Raw genomic sequence first — 23,679 nt, forward strand, 5'->3', positions numbered from 1 at the left:
TCTGAGAAAGAAAGAAGACCAATTCTTCACAAATTTTCTTGCAGAAAATTGAAGAGAGAACACTTCCACCTCATTCCCCGAGGCAAGCATTACTCCAATATCAAAAACCAGACAAAGACGTCACAAGAAAGCTATTCACCAATATCATGAATATAGATGTGAAACATTCCTCACCAAATTTCAGTAAACTGAATCCAACAACATATGTAAAGGGTAATATATAATGACATTTTAATATGGTATATATCTATTTAGATCTTAGATTGCTTTCTTTATCAGTGTTTTATAGTTTTCAGCAAACAGATCCTGCACATAATTTGTGAGACTTAGACATAGTTTCATTTTTTTCTGAGCTATTATAAATGATAGTGTTTTTAAAATTTCAATTTCTACTTGTTCATGCTAGTATATAAAAATACAGTTGATTCTTCTTGTGCCCTTGGTTAACTCACTGACTAGTTTTAGCTTGACTCCATGACATTTTCTACACAGACTTTCATATTGTCTGGGAAGAGTTTTATTTCTTCCTTTTCAATCTGTATGCCTTTTATTTCTTTTTCTTGCCTTATTGTACTCGATAGCAGTTTCAGTATGGTGTTGAATAGGAGTGGTAAGAATGGAATACTTGTCCTGTTCCTGATCTAAGGACAGTGACAGATATGCTCGCCATCTTGATCATGGTGATCGTCTCATGGTATATATATATATATGTCAACTTATCACACTGTATGCTTTAAATACATGTATCTTATTGTGTATCAATATATCTCAATAAAAAAGGAAGAAAAGAATGTATCTTTTGATACTTCTGAGAAGAATTAAACTTCTAGCTAAAAACCAGACAGTTTAAGCCTCCCCAGAGTCGCCTACTTCTGGAGCATCACCCAAATCTGTGAGAGGGTATCATTGTATCCTGCCAAAACACCCTACTGTTGTTGGCCTTTTCTTTTGCCTTCATCCAAATCTTGCCTCACCTTTCTACCTTGCTTTGCTTTTCAAGTTAGTGGAATTCTATCTAGGTGAGCTGTCTTTATAAACAAATGTCTATGATCTCCAGGTAGAATAGTTTATTTTTAACACTGCCTCTTCTTTATTGCTGTGTTCCAGAAACAAATCTCATTCACCCTAATTTCAGTGATGCCTACAAGATCATAGTTTTTCTGTGTTAAATTTTTGTTAATCAAAAAACATAGTTGTTTATTACTGAATTTCAATAGAAATCACCTAAAACATCCATCTTAAAAGCACTTTGTCAAATCTATCACCTTTTTTGCTCACTAATTCCAACACAGCTCCCAAGACCTACCACTCTTGCTTCCTGGACTGTTCTTTTGAAGCCTGATGAACTACTCTAACTCAGGAACACAGAGGATAAGGAGCGTGGGCCCTGCAGTTAGACTTTGGGTCCAACTCTCCACGATAACTTTGGGCAAGTTTCTTCCATACATATAAGTGTACAGCTCAATGAACTGTGAAATGAACACACCCATGTAGCCAACATTTATGTCAGAAAGCTGAATATTACCATAACCTCAGATCTTGTGTTAAAAATTTAAGTTTGCAGGTGACTTTTCCTTTTATGACAAAATATATACTATGTTAAAAATCCTATAATAAATCCCAGGAACTATAGAAAAGTAATTCCCAAACTGTCTCCTGATGAACGCATAGCCTCTGTATTTTCATGCCTACCTTAAAATTGCCCTATTGAAACACAACAGAAAGTAGGGGTATGGGATAGAAATAAGGAACTGGGAAGCATGAGAATAAAGAAATAAAAGATGTCTCCAGCATAAGGGATTATTTCATCAGGGAATTGTAGGAATTTGAGTTCAGAGCATGGTGATATAGAGGGCTAGAAATAGTGAATCCTGGAGAAAGGATTCACTCTAGGATGGTCAGAGGTGGCCATCCCTGTAGAGACAAATAGTAGGTACAGAGCATGACACAGAGGGTAAAAGTATAGACTCTGGTCATGTTTTCTTCCATTCCAAGAGGAGGAATTCTTGAAGAGAGTTTAAGGGGTGGTGAAGGATCTCTCCCCTCAGACCTTTCTTGTCTCTACAGCACCTCTGATCTCAGCACCCTGTCTTTTGCAGACTTGAATATTTCAGGAGACTCCTAATTACGATCTCTCTTGGTACTCACACTCAGAAGATATTTCTACAAAAAAAAAAAAAAAAGAAAGAAAAAAAGGAACACATACCTGCTCTTTGACCTCAATGTTATGTTCCCCTTCCAAAATAAGGGTGACAGCTTGCATAATTTGCTTTCCATGAGTACTCATTATTTTATCTATGTGCTGTAAAACAATGGGAAACCCACAATTAACATTTGGAGAACAAAGAAAAAGACCACAGAAAAGAACAGAAGGCTTCCAAAACTTAAACAATGTACAGAGAAGACTCAGAAAACAAGTGAGGCACAGAGAAGGGAACCACCCACGTTTCTTTATCTGCCTGAAGGCCGCTGACCCTGTTGCTCAGGGAACATTAGAGAACAACGAACGAGAAAGACCCCACACCAAGGCTCAGCCTCTCCTGCTCTGACATATGCCCACTGCTCTCCATGCTGACACCTTCAGAGGTCAATCCAGCCAATGTGGGCGGGGCAGGGAGGTATCTACGGAATAGCACTGAGAAGGAGTCTCTAAAGGGAAAGAAGCTGAGGCCCCAGAGATAAGTGATTTAGGCAGACGAGAAAACCCATCCGGGCCAGCAAATCAAGTAAAATCAAGTAACAGGTCAAGGCTGGCTCCCATCCAGCACGGAGGAACGAGAGGACAGGCAGTGCAGGAGTGGAGGGTTAGGTGCCCATATGGTGAAACAGCTCCCAGAACACCTATGAAGGTGACAGGTCTAAACATCAACTCCTGGCTTCTCTGGGAAGGGGCAGCATTTGAATCACACTTCTGGGCAGATGTTGATGGGAGCAGAGAGGCAGGGCAATGTTTTGTGATGCCTATGCAGGGGTAGCTAATCTGGAAACCTGGGTGATTTTACTTACTGGGCGAGTAGAGAGGAGATTTCTAAGAAGGCCCAATGTCTTCATCAGCACATTCAAATCTGAATCTGATAATAACCGGAATAGCTGTTCAGTACTCAAGCTTCGTAAAATATCTGCTTTTATTTTTTGTTCAGCCTGAAATGCCATATTCTGAAAGGATTAAAGAAGTTTCAAGAATCATGCCTATATTTGCATTATTAAATTATATTTTAATAGTAATTCTGATAATTTTCAAAGTATAAACAGAATCTGCAGAAAATCCTTAAGGATAAGTCACATCATTTTTCTGATTCCTGTTAATCACCTATAATTCTGTCTGTCAGAAGAAAGATAACTGTCACTCCTATATATACTCCTCTATGAGTAATATGACCACTTTCTGACATGGCATTTGCATGTCTTAAGATTTCTCAAATAAATACAAAATCTACTATTATATTTTTTAAAATTCAATTTATTTAAATTAAAAAACCAAACGCTTCACCCATTTCTCCCATCCCCACCCTTACCTCTGGCAACCACCAATCTGTTCTCTGTATCTATAAGCTTGGTTACTTTTGAGAATATCCTTCTGGTTATCAAGTTGCTTTGTGTGCACTTTAATAACAAAATGACTACTAACAACTATACTGTGCCATGCACTTTGAGAAAGACTTAAATGTACTCCCTTACTATGCATGAAAATAAGTAGTGGGTTTTGTTAACTTTACTCGCAGGAAACACCTACTGTGTTCATAGTTCTATGCTAGGTGCTGATCCGCTGGGCCATATCATGCAGGAAGCTCTCGGGGGTGGGAGGTGTATCCAACCTACTAGCAGCCCCAGATGGGCAGGAGTTGTTTTGCTCCTTTTTCTCCTTTCTGGACACATTATGGATTACCCCACCTTAACCTAAAGCTATAATAGGTCTGAAGGAAAAGAAAAAAACATGGCTGATTCTAAATAATTCATAAATCAACTTTTGGTATAAAAAAATCTCTTGTAAACTAGAAACTTATTATAATATGTGGTTATTGCCCTCCAGGAACTTTTTAAAATTAAGGATCTAAGACATATGAAAGATCAAGTTACCTAATAACACAAGGCAACATGGCAGAGCAAAAAGAGTACTGAGTTGGGTGTCAAGAGACCCAGGTCAAAGAGAATTCCAAGGTTTTATATTTTGTGGACAGAGAACATAATAACTGATAATATGGAAACTGATGAGAATAAGATGGTTAATATGAATTTGAGGAGTGGGATAAATTCAATTTTCAACATTAAAACTGTGTTTGTCAGGGAGCCCTCAAATGAAGTCCCATTAACCATTTAAGTGATATACCTGGCGAATAGGGTACAGTTCCATCTGGATATGTATATTCCAAAGCAACCTCTTCTATTAGGGGGAGTTGAACCCATGAGAGTAGATGAAGTCCCTGAAACTGTAGTGTAAAGGGAAGTAGAAACTGGGAACTGAAACTCGGGGGAATGTTCCCTGAGAAAGAGGTTGAAAAGGAGGCTAAGTACAAAGGGAGGCAAAAAAAAAAAAAAAAATTAAGTCCTGGGAAAGAGTTTCAAGAAAGAGAAGTGCCAAAAGCTGGTAAGTTAAGGAGAAAAATAACTGTGAATCTACTACACTCAGTGCTTTCTTGGAAGATGATTATTTCCATCCAAAGTTCGTGTGAAAAGACAGCAAATATAGCACAGTACAGGGAGATGAATATGGGCTTGGGACAGGTTCAGAACCCATTTCCATCATTTATTAGCTGTGAGGCCTTAGATGATTCATTTACCTTCTAAGTTCCAGTTTCCCAATTGTAAGGTGGATATATACCAATATAATGTAAAATAAAAATTAGAGATAGCAAATATAAAACACCTAGTTTAGTGTCTGGCACACAGTATTGAAATATAACTACTGTAATTATGTTTAAAAAATTCATGGAGAATTACTCTATTTTCAATTTCAATAAATTTTATGTAAAAAAATTTTAAGGAAAAATGGTTCTCTGACTTCATAGTTATATAGTTTTAGAATTCAGATTATTATAAATTATTTACTAGAAACTGTTAAGAAATCATTGAGCATGTATACCCCAATTCTGTTACCTTGCGGAAGTTATTTAACCGCTCTGTGCTTAGCTTACTCATCTGTAAAATATGTACACTCTCTAGCTTATTTCACAAAGACGTTATAAAGGAGACACGAAAGTACTTTGTAAAGTAGGCAGCGCTATACAGATATCAATATGTTCATGAGGAGGAAAACTTTTTGTTCCCAAAATTAGATGTCAAGTTTCAACACCTGTCCACCTTTCTTAATAAACAGGAGAACCGAGGAACACAGTGGCCAAGCAACTTGCTTATATTTGAATCTGAAAGGTGAATGAAGTCTTCTAGGTCCCAAGTCTTCAGAAAACTGGGCCAAAAGAGCAAGATTTTTAAAAAAGAAAATTCCAGACATTTCAAAAACACATTCTTTAGTTTTAACTTTGATAACTGCTCCCTCCTCTTTGTGAAACATACCATTAAAGCCCAAATTCCATTCACTCGTAAAGCAGGATTTTCACTTTGGGTTAATCCACAAAGTAGCTCTACAGCTCCCGATTCTAAAATTGGCTGTGATTAGAAAGGAGAAAAACAGTTTTAAAGTCAGGTTTGTTAACTAAGTGTATATATACCTTGGCACTCTGCCTCCTATTTCTTTCCTACTCTTACCCAATTCCAAGCAACCTTTACAAAGCAAGGAGTGAGGCGGCCATAAAAATCACCTTGAGAAGGTCAAGAACAATGATTCTCTCACAAATCCAAAAACCAAAATAAACCCTGTCGTTTCCTTTTTCTCTGTAGTCCTGAAAGACTCAGGAGATAGCCTAATTCTGTGTACGTTTCACACACACCCTTATGATCCCATTACCTATCCATATTCTTCTCACCCTCCTCTGAGACGGCCACCCCCCGCTTCACGCAGCATGTGTCTCAGGTGTTCTTTACAAGTTGTGACTATGAAGCAATATGGCTGGTTTAGAATGGAACTGTCTTCCTTACAAATTGTTAATCTTATTCATCAACATGCTGTAGAATTCATCTTTTAGAACTACTTTCAGGACTACTTATCAATCATACAAGCAAAACAGTCTTGTACTTTTATGGTCATATCACATTTTATATCTAAAATAGCATGAGTTAGTCTGACCATTTAACTGATGATACTGGGCTGAAAATAGGTTTTGTAGTTTCTAAAAAATTCAAACCTTAGAGGACTGATGTATCATCACTAACAAATGCTTAGAAGGCCATCTTTCAAGTGGATTCTAGAAATGTCTTAAGCAATGCAGATTTATATACAAATTGTGCAGTTTTTTAAAAAACTTTTTATTTTGAAATAAGTTCAAACTTATAAAGTAGCAAGACTAATATAAGGAACTTCCATATATTCTTCTCCCAGATTCACCAATTTTTTTTAAACATCTTTATTGGAGTATAATTGCTTTACAATGTTGTGTTAGTTTCTGCTGTATGACAAACTGTATCAGTTATATGTATACATACATCCCCATATCCCCTCCCTCTTGCGCCTCCCTCCCACCCTCCCTATCCCACCCCTCTAGGTGGTCACAAAGCACTGAGCTGATCTCCCTGGGCCATGTAGCTGCTTCCCACTAGCTATCGATTTTACATTTGGTAGGGTACATATGTCACTGTTACTCTCTCACTTCATCCCAGCTTACCCTTCCCCCTCCCCGTGTCCTCAAGTCCATTCTCTAAGTCTGCGTCTTTATTCCTGTCCTGCCCCTAGGCTCGTGAGAACCTTTTATTTTTTTCCCCCCAGACTCCATATATATGTGTTAGCATACGGTATTTGTTTTTCTCTTTCTGACTTACTTCACTCTGTATAATAGACTCTAGGTCCATCCACCTCACTACAAATAACTCAGTTTCGTTTCTTTTTATGGCTGAGTAATATTCCATTGTATACATGTGCCACATCTTCTTTATCCATTCATCTGTCGCTGGACACTTAGGTTGCTTCCATGTCCTGGCTATTGTAAATAGAGCTGCAATGAACATTGTAGTACATGACAGTTTTTGAATTATGGTTTTCTCAGGGTATATGCCCAGTAGTGGGATTGCTGGGTCTTATGGTAGTTCTTTTTTTAAGGAACCTCCATATTGTTCTCCATAGTGGCTGTATCAGTTTACATTCCCACCAACAGTGCAAGAGGGTTTCCTTTTCTCCACACCCTCTCCAGCATTTATTCTTTGTAGATTTTTTGATGATGGCCATTCTGACCAGTGTGAGGTGATACTTCATTGTAGTTTTGATTTGCATTTCTCTAGTGATTAGTGATGTTGAGCATCCTTTCATGTGTTTGTTGGCAATCTGTATACCAGATTCACCAATTTTTAACATGTTGCCATATTTGTTTTATCATTATGTCTCTCATTCTACACACCCATATCCACATTATTTATCTTTTTCTGAACCCTCTGAAAGCAGAATGCAGGCATCATGCCACTTTACCCTTAATACTTCAATGAGTATTTCCTAAGAACAAGGAATATTCTCTTAGATAACCAAAGAACACTTACCAAATTCAGAGAAACTGACATTACAACAATACTTTTTTTGAATCTACAGTCCATATTCCCATTTTGTCAACTGGCCCAATAAATGCTCTTATACCATTTCCTTCCCTTCCAGTTAAGAGTCCAGTTTATTTTTAATATTAAAAAATCAATCATATTAATGATCCTATACCTGAGTTCATCTAACTTACTTTCTAACTAGACCCTAAATATTCTGAAGGTGGATCTGAGGCAACATAAGAGCTGTTGAGGATGATTAAAAGTGTTGCACTGACTGCAACCAGATCATCCTCAGCCGAGACCCCCACCACCAGGGCAGAGGAACAGACAGAAGCTCTGGTATCCTATCTCGCCTTCCCCTTCCTTCAGAACAACTGAAGGAAGCTGTTTCTCCCTTTTTGTTCCAAGATTTCTGCTTGCTGAATAATTGTCTCTGAACCTCCACCTTGTTAGTAATGTCTTCCTAACTATCAGTCAAAAGCCTGAAGGTGTTACAATGTAGAAAGACATTCATCAAAATGGGACGACTAAATGTACTTAATAAAGGATGGTGTCTAAACCTAGTTCACAATTGAGCAGGCCAGGGATATTTTAACATGATAAAACTAATGGGACGACTAAATGTACTTAATAAAGGATGGTGTCTAAACCTAGTTCACGATTGAGCAGGCCAGGGATATTTTAACATGATAAAACTAATGGGACGACTAAATGTACTTAATAAAGGATAGTGTCTAAACCTAGTTCACGATTGGGCAGGCCAGGGATATTTTAACACGATAAAACTAAATCAGTAAGGTTCCCCCCCTCCTTTATTAAAGTTTATTTCCATTTCCCTATTATAAAAATAATGCATGCTCAAACAATTTATAAAATGCATAAAAGAAGGGGAAAAAAAATCCCCAAATGCAATCCTTCCCTAAACAACTACCATTAACATTAAACATTAAAAAGATTATTTTCCAATGCCAGCAGTTATCTCCTGAAATGACCTGTAATCCTGGTTTACAAAATTGGGTCTTAATGTATTCTTTAGTAAATATAATTTGAAAATAGTCTATTACTTGTGTAATTATTTCCTACATTTGCAGTTGTAGGCAGTTTAGATTGACTGTAAGCTGTAATATCTTTTAAATACACTTCATATGCCAGGCAGAAAAGGGATAACAGGAAATGATAATCATATTTTTAAATGATTTAATATGCCCCCCCAATCCAAACAATTCAGAAATAGCTTTTAAGCACCAATCCTCAAATTTCAATGTCAACTACTGTGAAAACTATTTAACTAAACTCTAGGTAGGCCGGGCAAAAGTCATCTAGGAAGAGAAAATCAACACTAACCTCTTTGCTTGGAGAAAATTCAAGAAGAAGGTTACATAACATGGAAGATGCTACTACTAGGATTTCATCTGGTGCATTTTGTAAAACCTGTGGAATTAAAAAAAAAGATACTATTAATGGTTTGCAACCATGGGGGTAAGATCACAAGAATAAATGAGAACAAAAACAATTTATCTTTCAACCTGATTTCTCATATTGGAGAGATAGTTAGGAAAGATCCACTTGACATCGAGTGAAACTTTACATAGTGCTGTCATTATGACTGACTAAGGCCCTCACATCTATCTTGCTGGAGGAGAAGCTACAGCCCCACTGCCAGGATGGGGGCTGCTACGTGGAAAAGGAGATAGACACAAGTCAGGGAGCAGGTGCTCTATGTAAAAAGTTTGAAGACCACGGAACTGCTTTGGGGCAAGTTAACCCAATTTACTCCACCATATTCAGGCCACTTATGAAACCACAGAATTGCCCTAGGACCTGAGACTTTCTGATGTCCCTGGAAAGACTTGTTTGACTAGGAACATGGATGGATCAAGCTACTACTCAGGCAGGGCAAGGTGGGGAACTGGTTCTCAGGACTGGAATCACACAGTCCTGGTTCCAACCCTCACTCCTCCACTTACTAGACGTGTGAACTTATGCACATTTCTTAACCTCTCTGAGCCTTCAAATTGAGGAAAATAACACTTCCTTGATGGGACTATTTAAGATTAAATGTGATTTGGTGAATAATAAGGGAAGCGGCATAGCATGGGAGTTAAGAACACAGAATGCTTGAGTGCAAATTTCAGCTTAACCACTAACTAGGTGTATGAATTCTTTTGTCACGAAATGGGGATAATAATAGTGTCTGCTTCATAGAGTTTATGTGAAAATTAATATATGAAAAGATTTTAGAACAGTAATTGTCACACAGTAATGGTTATATAAATAAGGTTTTAAAAAAGGTAACTTATTGCCATAATTGTTGTTATCAGGCACATAGCAGTTATACAGCAAACTAATTGCCATGGACTCTTACTGAACTCAGAAAACAACACAGCATGATGACAAAGGTTCGTCGCCATTAGCTATGATCAGAACCTCCTCTTTCTAGATTCTGAGAAGGCTTCAGAAACACTACCACGTATATGCAATATCCACTTCAAATAAATCCTTTGCATTTGGAATCAGATCAGGATGAGGCTTATGATCCCAAAAGTAATCCTAGGAGCTCTAGTTACACACATTGGAAATGGATCATCACAAAAAATTCATAGAGTTAAATATATTATCAGCTAAATCAAGTCTGAGGTTCCCAAGTTAAGAACAAGCAAGAATTACAAAATGGAACCAGTTCTCCTAAGATACTGTGTTTTAACTCTTCTGTGAATCATTAGCTAACTGATAAAGATCACATCTCATATACTATGCAGGCTGATCTCTGTGTGTGCCACAACCCACTTTAACACCCTTTTCACTTCCCTTCCTTTGCCATGCCCTTCCTATGTCTCTCAGGTATATACTCTATCCATGCCTTAAGGCTGTCCCATTCCAGAAGCCTCCTTGGAGCCCTTCCAATCAGAAGTCATCCTATCCTCCTGAGTGCCCACTGCTACTGTCTGTGACCTCTCTTAGGGCCCTTACTACTGTTCACTTTCAAATTCTTTGTGCAGCCCTGCCAATCTCTTTTCCTACTAACAAATTTAAGCTTCTTGAAGGAATAATCTATAATAATATCTATAGTCTAATTTATCCTGGCCTGTATCAACTAAATGGCATTGCACAACGTGGGTGCTCAATGAATGCTTCTGAATTAAGAGAAATAATCATTTTCCAAAATTATACTACTTAGAATCATTGACTGAAATAAGTGAGCGCCTATCAAGGCTTTTAAAAAGTTGCTTTGCTTCTGGTCTATGTGCTGGGGAATTTGCAATCATATGAATTCACAGCAGGGTACTTTTGGGGGAGGGGCATTCTGTGTTTTGTTAAGAAGAAAAAAATGACTTTAAAAATGTGTAACTTTTAAAAGAAACATTAATAAATGGCTATTACTTGTTTTAAAAGGTTGCTTTGCTTGATATGATTCACTTTTTAAAGTATTATTTATTGTTTTATAGAGATTAATCTGCTTTTATAAGTTTCATTTTCAAATTACATAACAATAATAAATTAAAATAGAAAAGATTCTATGAAATTCTTAAAAGCATTTACTCACTACAGTATAAGACAGAACATGTGAAACTCAGAAGTTGACATCTAACACTGACCAAATAGAATTTCACCAAAATAAGAACAAAAAATAATCACAAATAAAAGTTTTAGCTAAAATCAAATGTCTACTCTCTTGTGGCTTGCTAACCAACATTTAAAAACATGAAAAAGCAAAAGGAGAAAAAGAATCAACAGACATGCAAACAGCCTCTGAACTAAGAGAAACCCAGAAGTATCTGAAATAAATCATTCATTTACTTCCAGGCTTTTAATACTATACTTTAAATGTGCAACATAGTAGTAGTTTGATAGTAATTATACCCACATGTAACCAAGTGCTCAAAATCCTTTTAGACTGCTCACCAGACCTTTGCCCAGGTAGAACTAGCCAGAAACCACATGTTGCTCCTTTTCTGATTCATATGAGAGAGGGGTACCAAGCCGAGCAATCAGAGAAAATGGCTCCAGAGAAAATATTTGGAAGTTATTTTGGGAAACAGGAGAGCACTTTTAAAAATCTTGAATGGGGATTTCCCTGGTGGTGCAGTGGTTAAGAATCCCCCTGCATTGGCAGGTTCGATCCCTGGTTGAACCAGGGTTCGATCCCTGGTCCGGGAAGATCCCACATGCCACGGAGCAACTAAGCCCGCGAGCCACAACTACTTAGCCTGTGCTCTAGAGCCCGCAAACCACAACTACTGAGCCCACGTGCCACAACTACTTAGCCTGTGCTCTAGAGCTCGCAAATCACAACTACTGAGCCCACGTGCCACAACTACTGAAGCCCATGCGCCTAGAGCCCATGCTCCACAACAAGAGAAGCCACCACAGTGAGAAGCCTGTGCACCGCAACGAAGAGTAGCCCCTGCTCGCTGCAACTAGAGAAAGCCCACGCACAGCAACGGAGACCCAAAGCAGCCAAAAAAAAAAAAAAAAAAAATTAAAATATGTTTAAAAAAATTTTTTTGAATGGACAGAATCAATAAATCAAGATTAAGCTGCTATGAAAAAGGTGCAATCTAAGAACAAGCAAGAGTGGCAACAGTAAAATTCCTTTACTAAGGAGAGCGTAATGTTTCTGTTCATGCTATTCCTCTCTGGAAAACCCTCCTGACATCCTTTTGCATCAAAGCTACTTTGTAATCTTCCTGCCTGAAGCCTCCCCCAACTATTTCTACCATAATTATGCCTCTACTGTAACCTGAGGCTTTAAGCTGGGGGCAAGAGCTCTGTAGTAAAAATTTTTGGTAGACTTACTGTGCCCAGAGGCTTTCACAGGAGATACTAAAAAGCAGAACAAAAAACCAAAAGCTTAAACAAATAAATCTGTTGATTAAATGCAAGGTGTATAGTTACTTAAAAAAAAGAAAAAAAGATGGTGAGACTAACCATCTTGACCTGTGGTTCTGTACTGTATCAGGGATAACATTATTAGTAGCAACCTGTGCATATTCTAAGTCTCAATTCAGATAACTGTTTGACCTAAACCACCTTTTTCTTTTTTTTTTGGCCCTCAAGGAAAGACCTTTAGGTCTTAACAAAGAAGTCATTCTGGAATAGAGAGACAGGAAGTAGTAATTGTTTTAAAAAATATCCAGGGATTGCCAAAAGACTAAGAACAGGTTGTATCTGTAAATGGCTGATTCCTTTCTTTTTTATAACTAAAAATTACAAAGATGACTCTGGATATAAGCCTAAAGTGTAATACTAGACACACAGGGAGATCAGATGAGTAACTAGAGTTTCATTTAATGGAAGAAAGCCAGGCATGTACTTCCCCTGTCACACATGAGATGCTGACCTCAGAAACGCATTCTGCACGTTCTAAAGAGGCTTAGAACATCAGATCTGAGGAGATAAATGTTCAAAACGCTTTAACATAAAAATCAGATACACTCCTAGACCACAGAGTGCAGTCAGCTACCTCGCTCACTAAAGGCTCGGTGGGAACAGGTGTGGACTTGCTGCTTTCTTCTTACCTTCATTAAAGGTTTCCACACGGCGTGATCCTGGAAACTGGTTCGAAGCTGCTGCACAGATCTAGATAAACTGTGCAAACATCTACAAAGAATAATCAAAATTAGCTTCACAAGAAGCCGAAACTTTTACTTTTCAAACACACCGCTTGGCATTGCACAATTACTAATGTACACTTCAAGTTTATCTACAGACATCATTAATTCAACTACTTCAGGACTTCACAGGCTTTTCACGCTAGCTTCTCTGTTAAATAGTGTTACGTACTGTATGAATTAACCTGAGAATACTTTCAAGTAACATTTGGATTCTGTGCTTACTCGGTGAAGGTCCGGAAAGGAAACAGGTTAAACACACGGCAAAGGATTTTTATTCAGGCCATTTAAAGCTCATACCTGACGGCAGCTAACCGCACCTTGACACTAGACTCAGACAAGCCAGTCACAATTCGGTCCATCATATTTTCAGTCTCAATGATCTGGAGAAAAAGGTTAATGCTGCATAAATAACAACACGAAGATGACAAACTTCACTGCTTGTAAATGCAAGTATGTTAATGTCCATTTTAAGTTAATGTTTTCAGCAAGAGTTTTTGCCTCTGGAACAATCATTTTGCAGTGCGGGCAGGCAGCTCATCAGAAAGGTAGGGCTACCCCACCAAGGACCTGCCAGACTGAATGACAGGCTTATGGGCAGATTATGTTTCTTCATTTATTTTTAAAGACACTTAAAACAATAATTACATGTGATAAATATTGCAGAGGTGTTGCATAAACAGTATTGAGAAAAAGCAAGATATTACTGAACTACCATTGGGCAGGTTCCTGCCAGAGTTTCTCCTCCCAGAGTGAGTTTCTTGAAAAATCACGGTCCACATTCAGCCCTTATGAAAAGAAATCTGTGGGTTTCTGACAGAGCCACCCTGTGGCTACTTTCTTACCAAGCAAATGGAAATTAAGCTAAATATTTAGAAAAGTAATCCTTGCCAAATTTCACTGTAGCACCAAGTCCTGCTACATGTAATCATTACAATCATGAAGCTTTATTTTTTTTAAATTTAAAAACAAGATAGCCTACGATTTTCCTTCATTAAACAATGCATAGATACAAAATAGTGTGCGGAAGAAATTAAGTTTAATTTGTGTGGTCCTATGGAAAAACAGCATATTAAGAAAAAATGCTAATGCTATCAAAACACAAATATTAACAAAAACAACTATTATTTGTTGAGTACTTCGATGTGCCAGGCATTGTGCTAATAAGCATGTTACATTATGTGACTTAAGCCTTTTGTAGGCATTATTATTCCCCATCAGCACATTAGGAAATTGAAGATTCTAGATAATCCAGAGTTTGCTTAGGATCACGGAGCTGAGACAGGAATCCAGGCATCTGACTCTGGCGTCCTTGTGCTCAGCCATGCTTGTAACACCGCCCTGGTTAGAGTAGTCCCGTGCTCCTCAGGTAGCTCCCAGTGTGGGCAACACATTAACGGGAGTCATTACTTTCACCTGGGAGAACATGTAGGAAGATCGCCTGTGGAGTTTAACAAAGTCCCAGGCCAATTAAATCAGACTCTCTGTGGCGGGGCTTAGGCACCTGTAATTTTTTTAAAAAGCTCCTCAGTTAGAATCCAGTGTGCAGCCAAGGTCGAGGGTCACTGACCTAGACTAAAATGAGAGGAGTTAAAGGCTGACCTCAGAACAGGAGAGGGTGGGAAATCTCAGGATGTTCCAGCCGAATGGGAAGAGAAGAAAATAGAGTTGAAATGAACAGTGCCTGGGAGAAGATTACCAACTATTAAGAACAGGGAACCACACTGCAGTTGTAGGGTAGGAGGAATGGTCACTTTTTAAAAACATCGTGATTTGCAGGTTCCGAGGTGTCTGAAGAAAACTTACATATTGATCTATTTCTCACTCCGGACCAAACCTAATCTCACCATTACCCTTATGCACATCCACCCTCTGTCCTCATTGTCACTTCCAGCCCCGGAACGTCTGCCTATCTATCGGACCCTCATGTACCTTTCTCACCTGGATGCCCTGCTCAGATACTCCACATATTAGATTCCTTTCCACTGTCCTCCCACAACTCATTCCTGCTTCAGATCCCAAACTGCTGGTATTACAGTAGAAAACCCACCAAACCCGGCTGCCTGGTCTCTCAGGGTACGCCATCCTCCCTCAGTGGGGTCCTCACTGAGGGCCCACCAGCCTTGCACTCCCCTGCAGGAGACTCCCACACTCCTTAGGATGTTTACCTCCTACCTCTAATGCTTCCTACCTCCCTCACACCCTCAGTCCCTCTGCGCTCACCTCATTTTTGCAGGGGCATTGCTTTCTTTCTGGGACACAAGTTGCCTCAACTTCCCCCTTCTCATTAACGTGTCTCCATACTTCTCTTCTTCACTCCTGTACTGCTGAAGCTGGGTACTTACAGCTCAAAGCCCTGCCCCCTTCCCCACCCCTCTTTCTTGCATCTTTACTCCGCCCCATGCCACTGGATCCTCTTCCCTTTCCCACTCCTATTTAAAAGACATAAGTGCCCAAACATTAACCTCTTTAAGCTACAGACCTCTCACCCCTTCCCTTCCTTAAATGGACATGTGTCCCAAAGCTCTGTTCATCCTTACTCTACTTAAATGACACTGCTGTGACTTCAAAATCAGCTTGATATGGGTAATTCTCTTTCCTGACCTCTAGCTTCATACTTCCAAGTGCCTGCTAAACACAAACATAAGTTCCACAATGTTTGGTGGAACGTCTAACTCATTATGTCCCACGCTGAGTTTATCTTCCCTCCCTAAGCCTACTCTTTCTCTACATCTGTCTGTCTGTCACTCTAATAGTGTTATTATTCTCCCAGTCACCCAGGCACTACGTTTGTGTCAATTTTGACTCCATCTCTTCCTGAATACCCAATCAAGTGATTTTGCACTGTACACCTTATATTCATTTCCTTACTAGTCTCACTCCAATAAACTAGTTAGGACGTTATTACTATTTGTTTGGGATTATAGTGTTTTCCAAGTTATCTAATCTTTTGTGCTACAGCAACTGTCAAAGAACTGGTTGACTGACAGGTTACTTCAATCAAGGACTAGCCACTGTTCTTGAAAAAGACAATGCCAAACCAGGACCTTTAGCATGGGATGGAAATTAAAACTTGGGGCAAAAGTCTCAGGCACTGGATAGCTAGATGCAGAAGTCTGAAAGCTCCTTCCCAGTGGCTTGGGAAATAAATCTTACTTGAGAATAAGAAGGGATAACTTGGGAGAAACAGCTGCCTGTACTGAGTGTAATTACATTATCAGAAAATAAAGCGATGCAGGCTGGGGCAGAGACAGGGACACATGATTACTCTCCAAGAACTGAGAAATACTATTAGACTGGCTCCTGGTGCTTAAGAAACCTGGGCATGGGAAAGACTTGAAAGAGACTTCTGGATAATATTGACCGGCCACATCTAACCAAAGATGTAAATCTGACAAGGCACAGGACAGGTGTAGCAATCATGTAGGCATATAGACTCGCTCTATGCTTCTGAGCAACTCAATTGACCTCTCTGGGCCTTCAGTAAAATGAGAGGATAGAGCAATGATTATTTTACCTCCAATTCTTTGCAGTCAGGTAAATAAAAATTGTGTTAGTCTGTTTGGGCAAAACTATCATGTTCAGAAGTGACATGGGAAGCAAGGTTGGTTAGAAGAGACTGGAGATAGTGCAGGACAGGGGGACAAAATCAGGGAGTAGGCAAGGAAGGGCAAACAGGGCACAGCTCCTATTTACATACCCGGCATTTACCTATTCAGCAAATATCTGAGTGTCCACTGAGTGCTAGGCATGGTTTTAAAACTGGAAGATACAATGCGGGAGACAGAGCCCTTGTTCCCACCAAACTTACAGTGTTGAACAAGCAAGTGCAATTAACTGTTCAAGTGCTATGCCACTTGAATCTATGTCAGCAAGAGCTGACACAGGCCATGGGGCTTAAGGCAAACAGAGTGAAATAAGCACAAAGGGTAAGGAGGAAAAACATCCATTCTCAAGAATGGGAGTTTTACTATAGGCTGGCAAGTGGCCATTAATGACCTTACCAGAGAATGTTCCGGCTCAGGCCAGAGGACACTGGAGAACTATGTTAGTGGCCAGTCACTGCAACATAGAGTGGAGCTTTGAGCTTTCTCTCAAGTTTCTTGGGGGTGTGGAGGCTGACACTTTGGGCTGGAGGAGGGCTATAAGGTGGCTGGAGAACTTTTCTCCTGATTTAGGATATAAAACAGTAGGGCTATCTGGAAGTATATTCCCTTCAGACTACAGGTCATAGTCTATCAAAATATCTGCAGGAGGAGGCCCAGATTTGCAACTAAATTCGTCATGGAGGAACTTCAGTAACGCTACTAGGTTTCCAGAAAGCACACTAATTGAGTGTCTGATCTACTTTCTCCATCAAGATATCAGTCAGGGAGCAAGTGGGTGAAAATGATGCAAAATCAGAACGTGAAATGAATCTAGGATTCTAATCCAGAAGAGTAACCTAAGAGGCTATGTGAAGGAGCAACATGATCTAACCGCAATTGTAGCCTTGAGGCTACTGAGAGCGCCTATGCAGGGATAAAAGGAGAATTATAGTGAGTACACTAACCAAAATGAGGATAAAAATGTGATTAGGAGGTAGGGAAAGGTTTGGAATCAAATCCACAGAAAAAATTTTCAGGTCAGCTGGGAAGGAATTGGCAGTGGACGCTGCCATAGCCCTCTAACCCACATGAAGGTCTAACAGAGCACTAGATAGCTTCTCAGATCTGGGGTTGGAAAGCCAAGTACAATAAAACACATTTTCAACGACCCCAGTACCGTGCTGTAAAGCCTTGATAATAATGGACAGCCAAGTCCTAGCCCCCGCAAAGGATCTTTAGGTCTTTCCAGGATATAAGAGCAATGCCAAGTGGGGCTTGAAGTTGTTGTGCCTCATGATTCTTGCTGGAGATTCCTCAGCCATAGCTCAGCAAATATGCCCTGTGGCATAGCTTGTTGAATCTGCTTTAAAAGAGAGAGACAGAGACAGAGAGAGATACACAGACACTGTGCCTGGCCGGCAGGAATATCAGTAGTGGACTGAATCCTCAGAGTGGAGGAGCCATCTCTCTATCTCTGCTCTTTTAGAGGACTGGTTTGTACATTTAACTATAGAATTAAATCACATAAAATATGCTGTACCCTAAACTGACCACACTTTAGGTCAATGGACTAGGTGCTGTGTACCTCTCTGCTGGTGTCTTCATAACTACATGCTTTTGCTAAGCTTTCTGTCTCTGACATTGCAGCTCTTGTAGGAGTAGATGAAGATCTACTGGAACAGCATCTGAGGCCCCTGTCTTGGGACAGGAGATCCCTAAAGCCTGGGGGAGAGAAGGGTAGTCAGCCTAGAGGGTCATGGGGAAAATGCAGAACCCAGATAATCCTAAGGCAGAGGTTCATGGCACACATGGGAATGTTAACAAGACAAAGGTGGCCTTCGCTTAAAAGGGAATTCCCTAGCCCTCCATGAGCACTAGTGGATCCATAATTAAGTTGTGGCCAAGTCATACACCATCTCTTCCTCAGAAAACTGAAGAAATGAAGGATTACAGAGTTAAAACAAACAAACAAACAAACAAAAAGACAAGACACGGCTATTCTTCCAGCAAGACACAGGATGAAGCATTTTCCAGGTACTACAAACTTCAGAGTGGACTCTGAACTGTGATGAAACCAGATCAAGCAGAAGATGTGGAAAGTGAAACCGGGCAGATTCTTAGTGGTGTCACCGAACTTCTCAGACAACTCAAAGCAGGTGGGCTCGGAGTCAAGGGAGCTGGATTTTCTTAATGTCAATTACTTATGCTAATGTGCACAATGGCCAGGCAAACACAATTTAATTCCAAAGGGGCTTTTGTGAAAGGTTCCTAGAAAGAGTTCCAACAGAGGATAACACGACAGAACTCTCCAGAAAGAGTGAAGACTTGGAATCAAACTTTGTAAGTCAGGAGAGGCAGCCATCTAAGATCTAAGATGATAAGGTACCAAATCCAGAAAGTCTAGTTAAAGCAGCAAGGACTAAGCAGCCAAGCAGAGTGTAGCACAAGGAGGTCAGGAAGAAAGAGTAGGTGTGGCAAGGAAAAAGGATCTACAAGAGCCCTGAACCTGTTAGGTGTAGATGGCAATGCTTCAGTTTCATAAGTGTCAATGTCGATGGGTCTCAGGGCACACACTTGAGTCTTTCCTACTTGGGGCCACTTACTTAAGGTCCAGCCCCTCATCTAACTTATCTTTTTTAAAGATGAGCCCTATGAACACAAGATCGGATGACAGTGCAGTCGACTGGCTTTGGAAATGAGGTAGAGGCTGGGAGGAAGGAGAAGGGTTAAGAGATAACAAAGTAAACACGAGAGTGAGATAAACACATACAGCCAGCTGATCTGGTTGACTGAGTAGCATTGGTAAGGTACTGGGGAGGGATCTGTTCCTAAAAATGGAAAACCAACTTTCCTAGGTTTTAGGATGTGACCATTCTGATTTTTCCACAGAATACTTAAGGGTATGCTGCCGTGCATATCATGGAAATGCTTGAGCACTTAATATTTATAATTCCTGAGTACATCCTCATGCCATGTCCCCTTTATTAAAACAAAAACCCCGAAGAGCACATGGCCTTTCATGAATCAAGCAAGGGCAGCTGCAGTGCTTGCTCCTAAACAAGTTCAACTGGGAAACCAATCCTCTTTCTGCATTCTTCTGCATGGTGTTAACGGCAGCAGATACAACTCTCTGGAAGAACTAAATGCATTTACGGCTGTTAGTTTTTAGTTGAATAATGCTAAAATCTACAGAGGTCTTAGAAATAAACTCATCCAACTTCTTTAGTTGACAATGAGGTCTTTGAAATTCAGAAAGATTAAGTCACTGGTCCAGGTTCTCTAGGCAAATCTGAGGCAGAGCTGGGGCTCCACCTGGTTTTCTTACTTCCAGTGTGAGGTCCTTTCTACTCACTGCGCTTAAGGATAAGATTTTTGCTTAGCCTTAGTAACTAAGTTGAGGGCTGAATATGAAAATGAGGAAAGAAGAGAACTTAAAAAGTCAGCAGTGCTGTGCGAACTACATATTATATACTGACATCCTAGGCCAAAAAAGATTAGCATATATTGTAAAAGGCAAGAGATGTCACCATTAATAAACTGGACTGACAAGGGAAAAAGAAAAGGTACAACTCACAGGACTTACAAGAGAGAAAAATGACAAATCAACCATTCAGCTTGGGTTGGAGTATAAACGCCAAAGGTCAGAGAGGATGAAAGTCAATGAAGAAAAGTTAAGAAAACACTGTGAAGAAACCACCAGAGTGAGTTCCACTGACTTTTAAATTCAATTCCCTTATAATCTGATCTCCATTCTAAAATCAGGATCTAGCTTCAGCAGATACCAGCTAAATAGAACTAATATTCTACTGTTCTCAGGCCACAAGCCCCATCTGCTCTGGATGAGAACTGCAGGTTTTCCCAACCACAGCCTATCCTATGTCGTATCTTTGCCACTGCTCCAATTTAAGATTTTCTGACATTTTCCTCTAGCAAATATTTTAAAAATAGAGGGTAGTTTTTACCAGAGGCTCTTTTTTTTTTTTTTTTTCCTAGAAGATCACAGCTTCTCTTAGGACAGATCACTGATCAAAACATTATATTCTGGAGTCTCAGTAAACATTTTACAAAGCATTTCTTCCCTTCTCTCAGTCTTTTATAGCTCTTTATACCCACATTCATACCAGACTTCTCTAACTCCACAATCTTGGGAGACAGGGGGTTGGGAGAAACACTGGGTTGGCCCAAAACTTCGTTTGGGTTTTTCTGTAACATCTTAGCCAGAGAAACTGAAAAACAAAACATCGTAAGAGTTGATCTGCAGGGTCTCCTTTTGGTCCTTTCTCTTGAAGGCACTGAACTAAATTAACACCTAAGCTCTCCTGCAGGTCTAAGCCTCAGAGCAGTATCACCTCACTTTAGGAGTGGAGGACAAAGGGGAGGGGGTTCTTAGAGTGGGCCTGTTTTTAAACTTCTATATTTCATTCTTGCTTTTAAGCCTCTTTAAGTGGTATTTTGTAATTTCTACCTCAGGACCTTTTTTACCTTCTTAATAGCTGGGAAACTTCATTTCTGTTAAATGCTTAGAAGAAAAACTCAAAGTTCTAAACTTTTCTACACATTAGGGAAAAGTGGGAGAACTCTCTTGGCCCAACCTGTCCTTCTCCTAAAACCAAAAATATAAACACAGTGTGTGAGAAATACTTATAATGTCTAAAAATAAATCAACACTTCCTCTATCAAAAAAATATTTCTCTACACATAAGAGTTCAATTTTTAAAGTTCAACCATTAGCTTTATGGCAGAATGGAACCTAAACAGCTGCTGATTTACACTTTTATTTTAGCACATAAATAAAACCATTATAAGTGACTATTCAAACAACAGAACTAGAAACGTCCCTTCCATCTCTTACTGTTTGCCAGGGATCTGAATGATGCACTGCCCTAAGAACTGTGCAACACGACGGCCCCGCTCAGCCCCTACTCTACACAAAGCTGTGCACGCCACAGCTTTGTGTAAGACCTGTAGTCTTAATTATCCTACAGGTTGGCTGGCTGAATTCTAATGTCCAGACATACACAATTTACTCAATAAATACAAGCATAGTATCTACCAAGTACTGCTTTTGTGGAGCTTACATTCCAGTTATGAACATTACAGCTTGCTAACTACTAAAAGAAGATTTCAAAATGCTGCCTCAAGTTTAAATCTACTCCATAAGGAAGCTGTCTACAAAATAAAATTCTGAAATGACATCATTAACTCTGGATGCTTCCTTTCCAGAACATTAATTTACAGTGTAATCATGTCAAGATAGTGGCCTTAGAAAAACATTTCCAATTATGCAGAAGGAAGACAGATACGGAGATCTTTCATTCCTTAATACCTTGGAAGGAAAAGGTGAGAATGCTTTTAAGTAAACTTCTTTATAGTATATAAATGGACTTCAATTACAGCCTTATTTTAATCATATTTGGGTGGATCACGGCAAAACTGGCTTTCAATGCAGATGAGACTTTTTATACACACCCAAGGCCCTGGAATTACTACACAGCAATTTAGTGTCTCATTCCTTAGTTGCTTTAAATTGTAAGCTCCCACAAGTACACACTAGTCTTCTGCTTCATTCCTGGGCACAAAGGAGGAGGTGTATCATAAATGCCAGATGAATAAATGGACATGATTAAAGCATCTCATTATCCACTTTGTACCAAAAACTGTGTGAGAGAAAAGACACATTTTCTGAATCTGATGCTTTGCAAACACTTAATACAAACTATTAAGTTTTCTGAATTCATAGCACTACTTCAGACTATCACACATTCTCCAGTGACACTTCTTGCCATTTCATATCATAATTTGGCTCTAGTAATGGCATTTAATTCTACATGAGTAAAGTAATGAAGTGGTTAACAGCATAGGCTTTGGAATCAGAGAGACTGGGATACGATGCAGGGGCTATCACTTATTAGCTGGGTGGTCTTGGTCAAATCACTTGTCTCCTGATCTGCAACAGCTAACTTACAAGGTTGTGTAAGGTTTAAGGGAGATAATGTGCTAACGCTGATTATCAGCACAGTGCCCAGCACACAGTAAGTGCTCAATAAATGGTAGTTCTGTTAAATTTGGTTTCCCAAACAGATTATCTCTTGATGTAAATACCTAAATTACATGCCTTTTACATGCCCCCATACCACCTAACACAAGGCTTTGTATATAACAAAGGCTGAATGGATATTTGCTTAATAAGGGAACTGGATCTTAATTTTTCTCATTGGCATGGTGAAAAATCTTATTCTGGCAACTCTGCTAATCAAAACACAGAATCTAAGGTTTCCTACCATAACCAAAAGCCACAGTTATTACCCAATTTGTCTGGGTTCTGTCACATGCCAAAATCATTCAAACAAGGGAATCGGCATATAGGAAAGAATCCAGTGAGAGTGTTATACTGTCAACACTTGATAATGCCTCTCTTTCAGGAAGTCAGACAACTCATCTCCGCGCCCCACCCCCGATCCTGGGCTTTGGTAGGGTCCCATTTCTTTCTATAGTTCAGTACAAAGAGGCAAATGGGAAATGCAGTTTTTCATCAAACTGGTTTATGGTCGTTTCTGTTTAAGCTATGCAGTTTTCGCACAGGGTGGGCAAAGTTTTTCTGCAAAGGGCCAGATAGTAAATATTTTAGGCTTTGTGGGCCTTGTGATTGTGCAGCCAACATCTCAACCTGCCACTGTAGTGCAAAACAGACACAGGCAACACATAAACAAATCAACATGGCTATATTCCAATAAAACTTGATAGACATTTTGTCAATTATACCTCAATAAAGCTGAAAAAAGATAAAGAGAGAAAAACTTTATGGACACAAATTTGAATTTAATTTACTTTTCATATGTCAGGAAATAGTCTTCTTCTTTCGGTTTTCTTCCTCCAACCATTTAAAAATGCAAAACCCATTTTTA

General features: G+C 39.4%; 1 protein-coding gene across 5 annotated transcripts in view; it reads right to left on the reverse strand.

The window, feature by feature from the left end:
• Positions 1-23,679, reverse strand: part of ARMC8 (armadillo repeat containing 8) — a 102,168-nt gene that overhangs the window by 13,942 nt on the left and 64,547 nt on the right. For all 5 annotated transcript variants that reach the window (XM_059920246.1, XM_059920249.1, XM_059920245.1 and 2 more), the window contains 6 exons: positions 13,488-13,570; positions 13,095-13,176; positions 8,920-9,006; positions 5,512-5,604; positions 3,007-3,156; positions 2,207-2,302 (listed from right to left, as the gene is read on the reverse strand). In XM_059920246.1, the coding sequence (XP_059776229.1) occupies positions 2,207-2,302; positions 3,007-3,156; positions 5,512-5,604; positions 8,920-9,006; positions 13,095-13,176; positions 13,488-13,570 (591 nt within the window). The remainder of the gene's footprint in view (positions 1-2,206; positions 2,303-3,006; positions 3,157-5,511; positions 5,605-8,919; positions 9,007-13,094; positions 13,177-13,487; positions 13,571-23,679) is intronic.

Source organism: Balaenoptera ricei, chromosome 4 (assembly GCF_028023285.1).
Source record: "Balaenoptera ricei isolate mBalRic1 chromosome 4, mBalRic1.hap2, whole genome shotgun sequence".
Lineage (NCBI taxonomy): Eukaryota > Metazoa > Chordata > Mammalia > Artiodactyla > Balaenopteridae > Balaenoptera > Balaenoptera ricei.